Source organism: Excalfactoria chinensis, chromosome 4, assembly GCF_039878825.1.
Source record: "Excalfactoria chinensis isolate bCotChi1 chromosome 4, bCotChi1.hap2, whole genome shotgun sequence".
Lineage (NCBI taxonomy): Eukaryota > Metazoa > Chordata > Aves > Galliformes > Phasianidae > Excalfactoria > Excalfactoria chinensis.
In genome coordinates, this window is record NC_092828.1 from 25,982,045 (window position 1) to 26,001,646 (window position 19,602).

Sequence of the window (19,602 nt, forward strand, 5' to 3'; positions counted from 1 at the left end):
TCAACATCTGACCTTCAAAAATGATTCTCTTGTGTGTAAGTCCTTCTTGTTAATATGCTCTGGATCATGCTGGAAACTGAACTTTTCCCTCACAGGTCTCACAAACAAGAGGTATATGTGTGATAAAAAAAAGGCACCTTTCTTCTCAGATCAAGTAATGCATTCAGTGAACTTGGTTAAGCCAAAGGCCAGAGTCTTTAAATATAAATGGTTCTAATAGATTAAACACTTTAGAAACTGAGACATTGGAAAAGCTGGGAACTCCACAAGTCAAATATCCTAATAATTTTAGTTTTCTCAAAATGGAGGGAATATTTCTTATTCTGATTACTTCATTTTCTCAGATAAGTAGGGTGGGTTTGTGTTCTATGTAATATTGGCTCAGATCACACCAGGCTCGAATATATGTTTTTTTCCTTGTGTGTTTTGAAACTTGTCCTGGTTCTGGTCTGCATAAGATATGTGTTGTTGAAAGACCAAACAGTTTTTTACTATTCAAAATTTCAATTTAGTGTATCAGGGGAAACTCTCTTTTTACAAGCAGTGCATGTATTAAATTCTGGTTTCAATATGTGCTATGTTGAACCAACACAATGCTTATGTAGTTTGGTTTTTTCTCCTTCATTAAATCTTCTGTTTGTCTTTTTGTACCATTTAGTACCATTTAGACTAGTCCAAACCAGAATAAAATGGCTAAGAGTTTCTTTTCCTGCTGTATCATCTATTGTCAATTAGTCACATGAAACTAAGAATGACCAGCATTACTGACAGGTCTATGCAACTCCCACTTACATGCAGAAACTGCAGTTTTTTAGGCATTATACAGTTAGCTACTGTTTGGCTACTGTGAATATTGCTAAAACCATAGCATAGTGTGAACAAGCTCAGTGCAAACAAATCACCTGCATGCTTACCCTGCTTTTTTCCAGAGCTATTTGCAAGGATGTGTGGTGAACAGAATGGATACCAATTTAAATGCAGGTAGGACTTGTTTGCATTGATGAGACCATCGCAACCTCTGACATGGCTGTGTAATTGCCAAGTGGCTTGTTGGTGCAGTTTAAACTTATATTTTGTTTTTATTATGTCAGGTTACAAAGGAACTTCTACAGTATAATATGCTTTTACAATAGAAGAGATGAGAACTCTTAACTTTAGTAAAGCTGATGTAGAAATAAAATCCACTTTTTTTTTTTTTTTAATATTCTGATTTTCTTTACACAGATACTACATTTAAGTGAAGTACATGTTTTAAAAATATGTTTGAAACAAAACTCTATTAAGTTGTGTGAGGAGAAAATCTTAAAGCTACTACCTTTTGGCTAATGTAGACAAAAGAATATAAAACAAACAAACCAGAAAAAACAACATTTTTTCATCAGTTATTCTGCATTCTGCTCTCACCCTTAGAAAGTTTTGTTATTTCTGAAGTGAATTCTGATATGTTCCCTAATTTATAGATCACATTTATTCATGGTTATACAGTAGCACCAGATAAAAATGCAAAATCAAAGGAAAGTAGTACAGGATATTTCAGACTATGTTAATTACATGCTGTAAAATTTCTATCTTTCCAAGAAAAAAAAAAAAAAAAAAAAAAAAAAAGACAATTTCCAACTTCCAAAACCTTGCTATTATTTTCACAAAATAAAAAACCCAAGGAAACTGAATTAAAAGTCTTAATTTTTTAGTGTAGTGCTTTTGAATAATGTTATCTACAATTATGACAGACAATCTGTTAAATAGAAAAAAGATTTGTTTTACATAAAGCAAGAGTACAAAAGCACAGCTTTTGTAATTTTGGTAATATTGCAGTTTTACAAACATATTGCATAGTATGTGTAAGAAAATAGTTCCCATCTTTTTATATATTATATACACAAGAAAATCATTAATGTGAAATTTACAAAACAAAAATGGTTAGCAGACCTTTACTGAGTACTGATTGAAACAATATGACACTCAACCTTTGATCCAACTTACATATTCATTACTGTGAATCAGCTGATAGTATTTCCATAGTGTTTTACTTTTTTATTATTTAGACAATGATTTAGAATCTTAAACCAAAACCATAAAAAACAATACAAAGTATAAGTAACAGGGTATCTTAAGCATTCTTCATAAAATCCTTCTAGGCATTTATGGCTGTATCTTCAACATATACGTAATAGCCCTCTGCAACTAAAATGTTTTAAAAAATGAAATTGTGTTGTCCAGTTAAACCACCCTTTTTCAAACAAAACAGTATAGCTTCAGTTGAAAGAAGCAATATCTTGTCACATGTTGGAATATACACTCTCCTCTTTTTAAGAACACTGGAAGATTCATAGTAAGTACAAACAATAACATAACTGCACAATGCTGAAAAACAAAAGAAAACAAAAAAAAACTCTGGGAAAAAGTGAACAATCTACAGCTCTACAGCTCAAAATGCTGTACAAATCTAAACTATGTTACAATTTCATGTTGTAATTACAACTTGTTGTCTCTTCATTCCAACAGAATTAGTAGAAGCAGCAGTGTCATAATGTTAGATAAAGTAGAAGTGTCAGTCTTTGGTCTTATCACTTAACCAACGAATGAACTGCAGTACAAAACCATACAGCTAACAGTGCTGGGAGATTGCTGATGCTTTTATTTTTCTTTTTTAAACAAGAAAGAGACAGTATCCTATAATATAATGATGCATATTTTTACAGAAGATAAATCTCTTGTATTCATTAAATACATGTAGCTAATAAGGTCTTTTCGTATGTTTCACTGTTGCCATAGGGATAGCTCCGGAAAAGTAAAACAGCTGCAATACTTTCTTAGTGGTTCCCAAACATTTGAGTACAAAAAGAAGCTTTATTTGATACATGTATTCATATACTAGAAAGAGCCTCAAAAGAGTATTTTTAGTATTTTTTTTAATTGCTCTAATTTTAATGCTCAAAAATACCTTGAGGTCTTTGATCTTTCTCTACAATTGTCACAACAGAGTGATTTGTTAATGGGAAACTCATCCTTAGCGGGAATAAGAATCTCTTTTCTGGAATAAGTGATAAAATTTTTAGCTAAGACACTAGTTAAGAGATACAGCAGGAGCTTTATATAATATGAATACTGGGACATTATACTTGGCTAATAAGGACTGAAACAAAGAAAGGGCCAAGAATTTTTGAGGGAGGTGACAAAAAGTAACTGAAAATTTCCAAATGATTCTGCACATAATGACCTTTATTTCATGCCTTAACATTAGTAAACCAGGACTGAATTAGTAAAGGTATAGCTCCATGTTTTAACATGGTATTTCCACTAAGGTCTTTCAGTTTTCTTACATCTGAAATGACATGGTGGGACTGTGTCACTTTTTGAAGCATACTGCAAACCAAAGAGTTCTACTATTGTCACCTCCAAACTTTGAAAAATTCCAGATAGATTTCTCCTCCTGCTCAGAAACACCGATACTGCTTATATTATTGGTGTTCTGATGTTTTTAGTCCTTTAGATGCATTGAAATCCATTTCTTATACTCTTTGAAGTCATGTGGTCTAGAAAAATCCTTAAAAATGAAAACTGATCTTTTCCCCTTCTTATAGCTTTCAGTGGATGTAAATATCAATATTATGAAAGTCACCAGATAGTAAGACATTTATGAGAACCATCTCATAGTTTCCCAAAGCTCCCAAATTTACTTGTGCTAATATTGGTATCATAAATAATATGGGGAAGATTGAAATGACTGGTAGCAAGAAAATCTTGACGGTGCAAAACTTTGTGGACTTACTGGCTTGGTTTTATCCAATGTACCATCTACATATCTGTCCTAACTTTTCCTAATACATAGAGGTAAAATGTTTCAGCCTTGTAAATATGAATATAATTACAAAAGATATGTAGGGTTTGTTTTGTTTTGTTTTGTTTTTGGTTGTTGTTGTTTGTTTTTTGTTGTTTTCTTTTGTGTTGTTTGTTTCTTTTTTTCTGTTTGTGTAGAATTTATAAAGTTTCAGTCTATTTGCTCAGTGGCTAGAAATGTACTACAGGTAAATTATTATACAGAGTGAAGAAAAAACAAATTAGAAATATTCAATAGAAAATGCATGACAAACTATCTGAAAGCCATTCCTGTGGATTTATTTGAGAATAATAATAATTAAAAAACTTAGTCGATTTGCATGGAATTTGTAAGAAGGTAAAATTTAATTCAGTGAATAGATAAGTCAGTAGAACCTCTTCATCTTAGAAGCACCCAGTGTCTGTGGGTGTACAGAGATAATGAATGCATACGGATTTATCTTGTACTCCTGGAATACTACTTATCATTTTATCCTTGGACTTTCACACCTACATGCTATTGTGTAAAAAGTAGAACAAAAAGTATAAAAAGACATTTATTTCCTTTTGGTTTTAAGTAAGTGTATATTGCGTTGATGGACTTTCAAATGTTTTATTATCCCTGTTGTTGTTTGGATCTGTTTCTGTCCCTCTTACTACAAATCCCCAAGCTTTTAATATATTTTCAAATACATTTTCTTTCAAGTGATAGATTAAAATTATTAAATTAACAACAAATTATTTTTTACTAACCTTCTTTTGAAGTAATAAAATAATCAATTTAAAATCTTGATTTAAATGCTAGAAAACACAAGTGTAGCACTCTTGCTATGGGGTGAAATTCACACCTCTGAAGAGAACCAGTGGAAAGACAAGCATCAGTCAAGCTATGAACCCGTCTTGTGGTGGTCTTCTGCATAGGAGTGAATTTCACTTGAAGTGAAAACAAAGTCAGCCTTATTAGGTGATAATAAAATAGCAAGGTAATCAAAACATTAGTTTACTTCTTTTCCTACTTTTTTTCCAAAGACAAAAATATATACTCTGTAGAAATACTCACCTTTCACTCTTTGCCCTTCAGAGTTACCTTGCAAAAGCTGTCACTGAATTGTGATCTTACATTCAGAAGCCTCTAAATCTACATGCTAGGTGATGTAATTTAAAGGATAATATTAAAAAGCTCACTTACCTTATGTAATCAAGCCATCTTCCAGAATAGGAAACATTTTTATACTGTTTTACATTCCTGGGTTCTGTAAGTTTCAAGATACTCTTGTTAATCAATGTTGTGATAAATTTATGTAGCAGTATACCAAAGCGTTTTTATAAGATTTCAATTAGAAATCAAATGAATCAAGTACGAGTGTTGATACAAGTAAGAAATCCCATATTAAACTGGTCAAAAAGAGGAAGTCAGCAGTGATATCTTGGTGCAAATGGGGCTGTATTATTTAAAAACCGACCTGATGAAGTCAATATAATGAAACCTTAGCAGCAGATGGTAAGCAAAAGAGAATAAAAAATATGAGTGTCATACCACTTGTTAGTGAATTGCTTCTCAGCATTACACATTGCGTTAGTACTAATATTTATGTTATGTTCAAATGGTGGTAGTTAGCTAGAAAACGGACAAGATGTACCTTTGAAGATTTTTTTTTTTTCATTTGCCAATTATAATTACTTTATGAAGAGCAATACAATGGTCAAAAAACATATCATCAGTATTTCCTCTTCACCCCATTTTTTCCCCAAGCCTGTATGTTTTAGTGAAAGCAATTGCTTCACATGCAGTAGCCACAAAATTAATATAAAAGGCCATTAAGATCAGATAAACAGAAGATGTCTTTTTTCACTCTGAAAGGTAATATTGCTGAGCACTTCCAAAATTTACCTAGTGTACAAAACCCTAGACTTAGTAGACAAAGAGTAACAACACACTTCTAAAGAAACCAAACTCAGGGAGGGATTCTGTCTCTTTTTGTGTTAAAAACCATTTACTGAATGTAATTGTTTAGTAAAGCAAGCATCACACAATGCTTCAAAATTTTAAAATTCAGGGATAAAAGTTTACATCCAAAAAAGATGAATGGAAAATTGTGCTTTCAGACAGTAGAGTTATTTATCATACGTGGGTAACCAATTCATCTCACCATCAGATTCTGGGCAAATTTGTTTATGTACTGTATATATATATATGTGCAGTTCATATCCAGGTCCTGCAAAAATCTAAAACTATGTGCTTCACTTCATGTAGCAAAGGCACCTGTGTTATTCTCCCTTTTGGACAAAAGGTGATATTATGTTCCAGGTTTCCTGATGAAGAATACATTGATTTCTGAATATCTCACTCCCATCTCTACGTTGAGTGGTAACACAAACCACAAGAGAAGGCAGCGCTGTATTCCTGCTTACACTGGAAGAAGTTGCTCTGCAGGCCATTTGAAGCGTCGAACTTGTCACAAGGGAAACCGAGCAGAACTGTGAAGCAGAGGGATAGTAACAAAAGGCTATTCTGGTGTGAGGATAAATTGGAGTTCTTCTAGCTCCACAAGCAGATGTTGCTACTGGACTGACACGTGGAGCTTGCTCCTGCTGGGGACAGGTAAAGTTTACCATTGGGACAGACGCAGAGCTCATAGATAGTCTGGCGAGGAGCTGAAGAGCTTGGTGAAGAGGAGGAGAAGGAGCCCACTGGCAGATTTCCCAGGCGGATTGTATCTGCATTTAAAAATATCTACAAAAGGGGAAATAAAGCAATTAGTACATTTCTTTCAGTATTGTGGCATATTTTTTTAAAGAAAAAACAAAACATATTTGAGGCAGTCGTACGATTTTGCAAATATATAAGCTGTCAACATTTCTTGTTTTTCAACTGTGCAGTTGCATACCCATTAATACCCATTACTACAGTATATGCAAATGGTTCCCCCAACATGTTTATTCAGATGCAAGAAATGTCATACAGAAATATTTAGACAGTATTCTTAAACAGCTCCAATTTTCACTTGTGCAATTTGTGATTAAAATTTATTCATTCGTGGCAGTAGCATATCCTTGTCCTGCGAAAGTTTTCATTTTCATAAATGTGAAGAGGTATTAAAGTGCTTTCCCTAGTGTGCTCCTGTAAGCAGCAGGAAATATGTGCTGAACTGTGCAGTAAGGGCTTAACAATAGCTTCACTCTGAGAATAATAAAGTAAGGATGCAGATTTACTCACACAAATTAAAGAGCTTATTTGACCTAAATTAGGAGCATATAATATTTCAGGTTAAATTCCTATTAATAAGGTCATCGTGATATTCCCATTTGTTTCTGAACATATCAAGTGACTTTAAAAATTGTGGTTTTTTTATCTCCTTCTATTAGAAACAAGAGACAGTATTAAACAGCAAACTTGAATAACGTTAATAAATCTGTACCATATTCTACAATATTTACACTTTTGTTAAATTTTCATGATGCCATGAAATCAGGTAAATAAAGAAAAAACAATGAAAATCAACCACTACTCCCACTAGTACAAACAGATAAACTTCCAGATGTTTGGAGGTAATTTTTTTTAATTATGAAAGGAGTAAATGAGAGCCAAAGCAAGATCAGCCATTACCTGGGATGCAGACTATGGTAGCAAAGCAAAATGGCTCTATCTCTGCAAATGACTATAGAAGCTTAGGGGAAAGTGAGTTCTTTAGCTAGTTGTTAGTGATTTTTATACAGTATTGAAAATCAACAAAGCAACGTGACACCATCACAGCACAATGTCAGCTGTATATTTAAGGAACTGGGAACATATGACATTTGACATTTCCAACAGTAAATTGGTTAGTATTATTACATATATTAAACTGGTGGTATATAGCAGAAAAGCAGTGCAGAAGCACTACAGAACCCCTGCTGGAGAGAAGTGACTGACAGCAGGATGGGAAAAAACTGAGGAGAGAAAGATAAATGAAAATCCATGCAATGACTGATGCAGAATCACATTACTATCCACAGCAGAAGCAATGTAAATGACTGGGATTGTTGAAGGAAATACAGGCTGAACGTAGCCCAAAATAATATGAACACTGTCAAGGCCTCCTCCTCCCAGAGGAAGATGCTGTCATCAATGGGAAATAACACTAAAAGGGACAGAAGGAAGAATCTCAGAGGCATAGATGACAAGTGCATGGCATGATGCCTTTCTTAATTCTCATCCTTACTGACAGGAATTCATTACAAAAATAAATGCAGTGAACTGTTATCTTTGTTCTGCAATTTTTATAATAAAAGAATGATGCATTTACACATACACAAGCTGTTTTAAAATTCCAGTTTCATAAACTGAAGTAATTAGGAGTCAAAAAGCCCAGTAAAAATAATTTAGATGGAAGAAATGCGGACAGTGTTGAGAACAAGTTAGTATTGTTCTACTAGAACTGCAACTGTAAAAGAAGATTGCATACATGAAAAGTTCATCTCAGATAGGAGCAAATATAAAAGTAACTACAGAAAGCATAATGAGAAAATAAAATTACAGATGAGGGAGACAAGTAATTTGATAAAAAGCTAGAGGCTAAAACTGGTAAAATGTGGTAAGGAAAGAAAAGACTAATCATCCGTCAGTGGAGTTAATGCAAATAATAAGCACTCTTTCATTTCTAATGCAAGAAATAAAACAAATGTTAACAAGTCCACTATTATCACAGCAATGGTGGAGTTATCAACAGGATTGAATAGAACTCCAGTACCATTCAACAGTGTAAGCCTAACATAAATATTAGCACATCTTTTATACTGAATAGTGTTCAGCACCATTTTCTACTCAGAGAAAGATCAAACACTGACGTCAGAACGTGATAAAATGCTTTCAATTTCAACAGTAACCATGCCGGATATTAAACAGAAGCCTGGAATGTAATATACTTATAATCAGCAGCTTTTGATAGCTTGAAAAGAGCTCTAAACAACAACAACAACAACAAAAACAAAAAAAACCTTAGTAGTGTTTTGGATATTTAATACCTTTTTTCAGTAAGCATTATTATACTTGGAATATCATAGAAGATAAGTAAAAGATTATTTATCTGCTTTTTGAAAACAAATAAAAAAAGAAGAAGAAGAAGATATTAGAATGTTATATATGTGATAATATGACACTCAAGTATAGAAGACTTGCATGTTAAGAAAATTGAACAGTACCAGATCAGTGTACTTTTGAAAGTGTGAATGACTTGCCCTAGTAACAGTTTAATTGTAGTAGTAGTGGATAAGGATTGTGAGAAGTACATAAATCAAAATTAAATGAATTCTAAAAGACACATCTTGATTCAAAAAGAATTAATTAAGAAGGAAAACAGACATCATACGATGGCCTGAGATCATGCTACAAGATAAAATCTTTTGGTTGCTTTGAACTTTGTTATTTTTTATTATATATACTCTTTATTTCTATCTCTTTGCTTATATCAGGACAGCTACACTTCTGCAACTCATAATTGCAGAGATTCTGTAGTGTAGTGCCCTAAAGTTTTAATTCAGTGGACTTCTACTCCAGTGTGTACTGCAATACAATGTGGCTCAGTTATTTCACCATTAAATTAATTGATCTTATCAAGCATAGATACACATGTTTTTTTCACCAGCACTTTCAAATTTCACACTGTGATGCTGATGAAATCACATTTTTCTGATGCCATGATCTTGAGTGGTAGCTCTAATGTCCTGTCCCAACAGGCATACCAGAAAATCTTATGAGTAATGAGGATACTAGTTGTACTGCGTTACAGAGAAACTGGATTCTTGCAAAGGAGTATCTGTTGCAATGAGCTTGACAAGCTCAGTGCCTTTGCAGAAAGGTGGGAAAGCAGTGCAGTTTAGACAGACTCCTATAGCTATACTCTGGGAAAGCCCAAGATGAAGAAGTTTGATAAAGGTAGCATAAAGCCAGCATTAAAACCTTGTCTGTACATACACAGCCAGGATTATAAATAAAAGACTAAATTTACAGATGCAACATTGATAATGATTGTTAGTTATTTCAGCAAAAACAAATCAAAACAAACAAACAAACAAAAACCACTCTGTATGGAATTTGAGAGAAACATAGTTCATGTCTGAGGATGTAATCTTTTCCATCCTAACTTTAGTAAAAACTGAAATTCTTCTCAGAAAAAATTTCCAACAAAACACAAACTACTTATATTTTTATGCATGTTATAATTAGGTGCTTGAAGAGAAGGATGGTGGCAAGAAAAAGAATTTGTTTTCCCAGGGAATAGTTCACAGGGAATTTATCAGACCATAATGGAATGGTATTACTCTAATCTTTTGTGCTGCCAAAGGCAGAAGATGAACCATTTAATACTTCATATGGATGAAGATTATGCAAACCCATTATGCCCTTCCAGATACTTACACCTCAGCAGATAAATAGGCAAGGAAAAAACAAGCAAACCAACAAACAAACAACAACAAAAAAAACCCTTCTATCCATTCTTGAAACATTGTGGGAAATTGATGGAGAATTTACACAATGGAAAATGCAGCAGCTACTCAGAGAAATAATGTTTCACATCAGAAAGCAGTATATTTAGCATTAGAAACTGTAGATCACTGCACTGTTTTGTGTATCTTAATACCAAGAAAAATATGTTAATAACAAGAAAAATATGTTTGTTTGTTTTTTGTTTTTTTTGTTTGTTTGTTTGTTTGTTTGTTTTAAGTATGTCTGGTTTCACATTCAGATCTAAAATAGCAAACTGAACCAGCCTGTATGGCATGTGAAAATAATGAAAAATTTTACACTTTGAATGAATATTCTTATATTCTGTACTGTTTCACGTGAAACTTGAGGATTTTCAACTTGCACATTTTCCACACAGGATTTTATTTTCACCAGGGCTGTAGGAGTACTTTATGCGAGACGGAGAGACTGTGAGAAAGAAGCAGAAGACTGAATATAATATCTTTAGGAAATTATTTTACTATTTCCAGTTCTGTATTTTGGGGGAAAAAAATAGAAAAAAGAAAAAAGAAAGAATTGTCATTTAGCAAGATATCAAAATGTATTATTTGAAATGGCAAAGGATATTTGGTCTTTCTACTTGAAAAATGCAATCAGTTATTTCTATGAATTAGCAAAAGCCTCTGCAATAATAGCACTATTAACTGGTATTAACTGGCAGACACAGACATGTAAAAGACTATCTCCAAAGAAGTGTCAAAGACTAACTAACCCAACAAATCCAGTTAGTCCTAGCCTGTGGCTTGTGAAAGTGTTTAGAAACACTTTCAGAAAGGTAGCTATGATGTTTATTAACTGAGATCTGGAAGACCTCTATGCACCAGAGTGTGCTGTTAAGCTGTCTGAACAGGGACAAGGAGGAGAGGAAGATAAGACAAAAAATATAGTTTATATAAAAATAAAAAAATAAAAATAAAAACAAAGCAAAACTGAAGGAAAGTACTTTCAGTGGGTAAGATATAGGCATAAGGTAAAGAATCAAATATTCATACAAGCCATATTATATAGAGGTGGGTCCTTGACTAAATGCTCACAGCAGAGGAGATTATACTCTGAATATATACAGACAAATAAAGGAGTTACGATTTATGAGTATTGAAGAATGCTCTGTATTAAACTATGGTTGGATTTTAAAGATAATTCTAAAGCGCTTCAAGTTGTATTCAGGACTAGTGTGGTTAAAAAATAACAGGAAATTGGAAAATGTAGAAAAGAAGAAAATCTGAAAGGCGAGTCTTCATCAATCGGAATGAAGAGGCAGTGTTATGTGCGTGCCCTTTGGCTCTTCAGAATTGATTTGAATTGTAGCACTCCAAGATTTTGTCTAGCCTTTTTGTTCTATTGCATATGCTACCAGAAGCACACATAGAAATATGATCGTGCAAGTTGGGTCACTAGACTCCTAACAATGTATTTTTCATTTACTGTTATGTTTTTATTTGTTGAAGACAAATTACAGCATATACCACAATGCATCGACCTTTGGTTCTAATAATTATTGGTGGATTTGACATTTATTTAAAAATATTCACCAAAAACTAGCCTTCTATGAAAGTCTAACTTACACTAGCACAGTATCTGGATCCATATTTGTCTTAAGAATCAGTGCTATTAAGGACCTCAAGGATCATCAACTTCCATCCTAATTGCCATAGGCAGGGTTGCCAGCTAGTACTAGATCAGTACTATATCTCAGCTGCTCAGGGCCCCATCCAACCTGGCCTTGAAAACCTTCAGGGACAGGGCATTCAAAGTCCCTGTGGGCAAGCTGTTCCAGCACTTTACCACCCTCTCAGTGAAAAACTTCCCCCTGGCATTTAGTCTAACCATCACCTCTTGTCCTATTACTTTTTACCCGTTTAAAAAGTTGATTTCCCTCCCATTTCTAATTTTCCTTTAAATACTGGGAGGCCATACAGCCTTCTCTTCTTCAGACTGAATAAGCCGATGGTGGGGGCCGCAGACTTGGATGTAGTACTCTTTCTGAAGCCTCAGACAGAGTAAACAGGGACAATCACTTTCCCCACTGGCTTTCCCTTTTCTGATGGAACTGAAGATACCATTGGCTTTCTGGACTGCGAGTGCACACTGCTGGCTCATGTTAAGTTTTCCAACTACCAGAATGCCTTAAAAAATCCTTCTCAGCAGGGGTGCTTTTAAGGAGTTCTTCTCCTAGTTTGTATTAGCTTAACCTGGGATTATCTTGACCCAAGTGCACTTGGCTTTGTTGAACTTGTTAGGTTTACATGCACCCAACATTCAAGCTCATTATAACCCAGATGGCATCCCTTCTGCTTTATCAATCATACCACTCAGCTTGGTGTCATCAGCAAACCTGCCGAGTTTGCAGTCAATCCCATCATTTATGTCACTGATAGAGATGTTAAAGAGTACTGCTTCCAAGACAGACCCCTGGGGTACACTGCACAACACCAGACTCCCTTGGGACATAGAGTTGCTGACCACAACCCTCTGGCTCCTCATCCATTAAACAGTGCACCCTTCAAATCCATATCTCTCATAATGATAAGGATGCAGTGGGGATCATGTCAAAGGCCTTGCAGAAGCAAATACATGTGTATAAAAGAGAAGTGTCAGTGTGTCTTCCTCCTTTTATTTATTGTGTCTTTGATTAAAAAAAAAAAAAAAAAAAAAAAAAAGTCTTCTAGCAAAATCTAGTATCTGTGGAATTCAAAATTGATCTGTACTTATTTAGTGTGTTTATATGTGAAAGACGCAGTAGCCAGCTAGCAGTCATTGTGCTGAATTTCCAGACAAGAAAAGTTATTTTTCTTCTTATGTGAACCAGTAGATTCAGCTAGAACTCAGAGCTTCACATTGCTTTCTGCTTTCAAATGATTGCTACTTTAAACCATTAGTTATGTTTTATTTATAGAATAAAACATAGTTCACAATTAAATGCCAAGCTGTAATTGAATCACAGGATTCTGCTGATGCCTTGGCTCACAAGGGTGCAGCTCAAGAGTTTTATAAAGAGCAGTAGAATGTGAATAGAAATTACAGCCCCTAGTATTCAGTCAGGGATCATGAATTATTATGTGTAATATGGCTAAAAGGATTATAATAATACTGTAGTAAATAAAAAAGAAAATGTATCAAACAGCAGAACTGAGAATGCTTGCAGAGGCTTTCATTTTGTGATGCGGGAGGCTGAAGATTATACTGTATGAGAAATAAGGGTAAAGGAAAATTATTTTGTAAACATGTTAATGTTCTTTAGAAGATATTTTCTAAAGTTATTTTTAAATAGAAGAAAAATATATGCTTCATAGATTAATCCACAGTAAATTCATAACAATTGTCTACATGGCTAATAATTATTTTTTCCCGATTGCATATAACTATTTCCTGATATGACAGAGCAGTAATTATGTTATAGAAGGAAATTATTACCTTGTGTATCTTTGGTGCCTTAGTAAATAAGCTTATAAACTTGAAAAAAACCTAATAGTTAACCAGAATAAAAATGATACAAAAAATCATGTGTTTTGTTGTTGTTGTTTGTTTTGTTTTTTTCTAGTACAAAAATTATCTTTCCACAAATATGGTTCATTGTTTCCCAGAACAGGTCAAAAATACAATATTCTTTTACTCATGAAAGAAACCTGATTAAGAAAACATATTTTTATTCTAAAATAGATGTTATTTTTGACATCGATTGATGTTGTTGTTGAGTATGTGATTTCTGAATTATTAGTAAAGGTTAAATGTTTATAATTTTTTTCCTTATAGTCTGAAAATCCATGGTGTATCTCTTGGGCTTCAATTACTTACCTTAATCAATATGTTGCTGTAGATATTTTGCCTATCAGATGTTTAACCTGGTTCTTCTCACTGGGCTGTAATGCTCCAGAGTGGTCATGGTAACACTGCACAGTTATGCTGTGTTCATATCTTTCTGCACTTTCTTCTGACCCCCTCCAGTGGGGTCTATCTAAACAGTCTATCTCAGGATGGATTTTCTCTGTATATTTAGGGGGGAGTGCTTTACAGATCTTACTGGAACTGCCAGTATTCATGACATATTTAGACACTTTGAACTTTGTCAGATATGTGTTAGCAGAGAAGAACTACTTGGGAAAGGGTGGGGAAAGGTTGCTATCTTTCTCATAACAATCAATCTAACATCTACATGGGAAATCACAGATGAGTAAAGTCTTATTTACCATGCCTAGGAATATAATAAATGTTTTTAATAGAAAGTTCAATTAAGCTTGTTTTACACTGTCTTTTTTTTTTTTTTCTTTTTTTCTATAAAGCATTTTATTCTTAACTGAATTCCAACTCCAACAATGCAAAAGATAGTTATTATAACTTTTCTCGAGTTTCTATTACAACAATCTAGCAGAGATCATAAGAAATTATTTCCAAAAACATCTTTTCAATTTACGCTAGTAGATATTTCTGCCACTCATGGACTGTGAACCAAACCAGTGACCCAATTTGACATTTCTTTCTCGATTTCACACAGGTTTACACATGAAGAATCCATACCAATTTTTTTGGCTTTTTGATCACTGAAATATGATTCTGGTGAAATCATACAATGACCACAGCACTGAAATTATCTTTCAGAGGTACTAACAGCCAAAGGAAAAATATGCAGTATGCAGAGCAAACCTGTTGAAACATGTTATCATAACTTACTAAATTATTAATTCAAACTTCTCTTTTCAGCTTGTCAGATTCATCCAAAATTACTTTTTACCATCATAACTTAGCTGTATTTTTTTTCCCAAGGCTGTGCTGGAGGACTGGATAGTGTTTTTCTTGAGTGTCATATTAAAAAAAATATTTTTTATCTCTATCCATTTCACTTTTTTTTTTTTTTTTTTTTCAGTATGCATGAGATTTAGTAATACAAATATTTGAAAAAAGAAAAATAAATAATAATCATTGAGCAAGCCAAACAAAACTTGTTTTAGTATAAGCGAGTCCAGAATGCTTCTTGTATGTTTACCATGCTGCTGAATAAATGATCCTTGCATTATTTGTTTTAAGCTGAACAGGGCAGTAGAACATTTTTCTACCAGCTGAGCTCACCTCCCCTTCTGTAGACTGTAAATGCAGTTCTTTTCTACACGTAGCCTTTAAGTCTCCTGCAGCTGCATTGATTTGCACTCCCCTGGGTGCTTCCATCACCAAAGATCTAGTTGGAGATTCAAGTCTGAAAGACAAAAACAACCACTGAGAAAAAATACACTGAATCAAACGACCAAAAAAAAAAAAAAAAAAAAAAAAAAAAAAAATAGAATAAAATAAAAAAATCAACCAGACCTAAAAACTACAGTACTACAGTACTACAATGCATGTAGATACAAATGTATTTTGAAAGTTAATGAAGCAAAAGTGAATTATTTTACATACACATGATTCTCTCACTATTCTCTATAGTCCAGAGAATAAAAATAACAAGTCTGTGTTTAAATCTGTTCCTGCCTGGGACAGCATTTAGGCTTGTACTGATATATGGATGCCTGTGTACTGATTTTCCTTTACTAAAACTGAAATGCAGGTATTTACAATTCCATGTATGTCTTTGAGTGCTATTGTAATGGCAATTTAATATCTAATTTTTGTTAAGTCACCAATGGCAAACATTTATCTTAATAAATAAATAAATAAATAAAAAATTAAGCAAAACACTTTAACAGTGTTAAATAATAATGTAACACTGAATAGAACAGTTTTGCCTTCACAGGCTTATTTGTATTTCATGGAGATACAGGAGCATTATGTATGAAGAAAAGGAAAAGAGTACTATGTCTCCATTACTGTTTTTTTTTTGCATACCCTTCTTCTGTTCTGCAGAATACTCATTATGCTCTTTAAAACTGATATAATAGGGTCAAACTACATATTGCCGGGTCTTGGTATCTCTCCCTTGTGCAACTATTATTGTTCTACTCCTGACAGATTTTCCCTTTCTTTCTGTACTCTATACTCAAGATTCTCAATTAAGGTTAGTGCAGAACTAAGACACTTTCTCATCTATATTCTCTCTCAGTATACTATGGATCTCTCTTGAATGGGAAGAACCTCAGTAAGGTTTTGATAGCAATAGTGGTCACAGTCTAAATAGGAAAGGTGATCAGAGGTATTGACAAAACAGTGAATTCTGGATGGGTTAAGCAATAGACTTATTGCATAGCCCTGTTAGGAATGAGACAAATCTTTTAATCTATTTGTATCTCAGTAATACAATGACAGAACACTGTTCTACTCTACCTGAACAAAGGCTCTTTGTAAGATGAAATATACTGGTGATAGAAATAGCTAGAGTAAGCAGCTCAAAGAAAACACTGCATTTCCCTCTTTGACAAACTGTATTCTGAGCGCTAGGTCAAATCTATTCAAAAGTATAATGAGGTACTAGGCATGTTATAGATATAAGTAGTTCATCAAAGAATTTTCCTTTAGAAAAGCCAAATGAAAGGTCTATCGGGCAGTGGAATAACAGAATTTCAGCTAAAGTCAACTTTTTTTTTAGTTTATTTTTTTTAAGTGTACAGAGTAGCGATGGGTAATTTGAAATCCAAATGCCATATTTGCATGCAAAGTACATCAACAAGACAGTGTCTGTGAAATATGTCTATTCATTATGTGTACGTCACTCACATTTAATGGGAGGGAAGGTGGAAACACAAAAAAATTACTTGGTAGTACAAAATGAGACTATTAAAAACAGGTGTTCAGGTAAATCATTAGTAGAAAAATCTGTATTTTCTACATGCTAAGCCTTTTTTTTCTTTTTCTTTTTTTTTTTTCTTTTTTTTCTTTTTTTCTTTTTGACTCTCTATATAGGAAAAGGTTAACAAAAGGTTTTTGTGCTTCTTTGTACCAGGGAAGAATCTGAATATCATAAAAATAGAAAAAAAAATATCATGATTTTTTTTTTAATCATGAACTTCAGTGTTTTCCAGGTGGTTGTCTGATGTGAACTTCTGATGGCTATAAGACAATAGAAAAAGAGTTTCCAAAACTTTTTAGAACCCATATCATACACTGGAAACAAATGAACAAAACCAACAAAAGAACAACAAATAATAGCAAATAATAGTATTCGAAGAAAAATGTATTCATTTGTAATGGAAAGTATGATAGAATACTGCTGCTCAGAAAATATTGACTAACTCCAATACAGAGAAATAGAGATGCGTATCTGATTTCCAGGTATCAGGCCCAATTTAACCATTGCTATAAATCAAGAAAATTTCATTATGTGCAAATTACATACTATGTAACAAAGATTTTTTTGTTATGTGTCTTTGAAATTTGCTGAAAGGATGTTTATAGCAGATAAAGCTGGTGTAGAAGTTCCATGACAATGTAGGTTAGACTTCTGCAATCCAGTTAGCATACACAGACTTGAACTGCTAAGATCGTAGTTCAGTAGTGTTAGAGTACACTAGTATTAGATATAAAACCTAATCTAATCGAGATATATAAAAAAAGAAGCCATATCCAAAGATTGCCTGGCATTTAGGTAGCAGGCATTTCTGTAAAGAATGTTTAGAAATGAGGCTTTTGAGAGTAGTATGTTGGCTTCATGAAATTTTACTTTGAATTTCAAAGGAAACTGGATAGCATAAATGTCAAATATTTGGATATTTCCATACAATCCATAATTTTCTGCAACATTTTCAACATTTTTCTGTGATTTATAAACTAACTTCTCAGAAGCTTAAGCATTTCCCACTGGTTTCAGCTCCCATCTTATAATAATTAGGATAAAAAATTATCAATAGTCATCAGAAATTTTCTAGTAGGAAGACAGAAAAAGTCTATTCAGGAATACCAAGCAAAAGTAATTTATAATTTTGTTTGTAAAATATTTTTTTTATTTTTTTTTCCAGAACACAACAGTATTTGAGTTGTTCCCTTCTGTTTCATCATCAGGAAACAGCTGTGATGGAGAAGGTAACTAGTGCTACTAGTAAACAGAATCTACAACACTCTAAGGAAAGATGAAGAAATGCTTAAAACAACACTTACAAATAATAAAATCTGTCTATTCTCTACATATGATGCATGGAGATCTATTCAGAGTGAAGAGCTTTTTTTCTTTTTAATTATCAATGGCTAATTTGAGAGATGAATTTTAGAGGTTCAAAGCTGCATGAATTTGGGCTGAATTCATTGAAGCATTGTTGCTAAAAAAGGAAAGTTTTGAAATATTTTGAGTATGTTCCTTTGAAGGTATTAAAATATTTCTCATTAGAAGTACAGAAATGTTTATTTTTCATTTGTTATTTTCTGTTTACAAGTTGACCTAGATTGTATTAGAGAAAAATAATAATAAAAAAGATACAAAAGGTTTAATTTTAGGTTTTAATAAATAATTTAGATTTATTTCTTGTACAACCCTCAAACTCACATGGGGTATAATTAATCTATGATAATTTTGCTCTGTTGACTAGCAGAAGGTATTTCTTAAAATAGTAAGAAAGAAGATTCCCATGTGCAAATGTGAATAATTTGTTTCATGTCTATTCAGTCCACACTATTTAGCAAAATGACTAATACGAACCTCTAGTAATCTGGAATTTGTATTTCAAAAGGAGGATTAAAAAATACACTGCGAACTAGAGAATGCACATGTAATACAGGTGCACATTTCCCCCTGTGCATCTTGATATGTAAGGTTCAAGAGATACTTCGATACTTTCAAGTAATTAATATATGAAGATGGGCTTGCCAACAAAACTTAGTACTTGTTTTGTTGTTGTTGTTGATGATGTTCCAAACTTCATTAACCCTTTTTTCACTTCTGTATAAAACGGTTCTCTCAAACCCAAAACACCATAACATTCAGTGACTTTCTCCTATTCCACTAAAATGATATTGTTTTAAATTAGAATTAAGATTTTCTTCACAAAACAACTTTTGAAAACGTAGTTCTCCAGAGGCCACCAACAGTTCTAAATACACTTCCCCCCCCAGTCCCCCCCTCCCAACCCCCCCCCCCCCCCCTCCCACACACACCTTCTATTATTATTAAAAGAACAGATGACTGTTTAATGATCAAGGAAACTTTGAAGTCGAAAAAGTCCTTGTCTAGTGAAGGACAGAAGGTATTGAACAAGATTTGTACTCTCATTCAGTCCATTTTCTGGAACTTGGGTGGCAAACTCCAATAGCATGCATAAAGGATTACTATGAACTTTTATAACCATTGTGACAAATATATATGTGTATATGCATATATATATATATATATTCCCTTTTTTATAGATATTAGGACCATACAGAGGATT

At 33.3% G+C, this 19,602-nt stretch overlaps 1 protein-coding gene across 9 annotated transcripts in view; it reads right to left on the bottom strand.

Moving 5' to 3' along the window:
• Positions 1 to 1,664: 1,664 nt before the first annotated feature.
• The window catches only part of SGCZ (sarcoglycan zeta), a 329,077-nt gene continuing 311,139 nt past the window's right edge, over positions 1,665 to 19,602 (bottom strand). For 8 of the 9 annotated variants that reach the window (XM_072335261.1, XM_072335266.1, XM_072335265.1 and 5 more), the window contains 2 exons: positions 15,389 to 15,512; positions 1,665 to 6,553 (listed from right to left, as the gene is read on the bottom strand). In XM_072335261.1, the coding sequence (XP_072191362.1) occupies positions 6,359 to 6,553; positions 15,389 to 15,512 (319 nt within the window). In that variant the 3' untranslated portion in view covers positions 1,665 to 6,358. The remainder of the gene's footprint in view (positions 6,554 to 15,388; positions 15,513 to 19,602) is intronic. The other variant, XR_011903416.1, reaches the window with a different exon arrangement.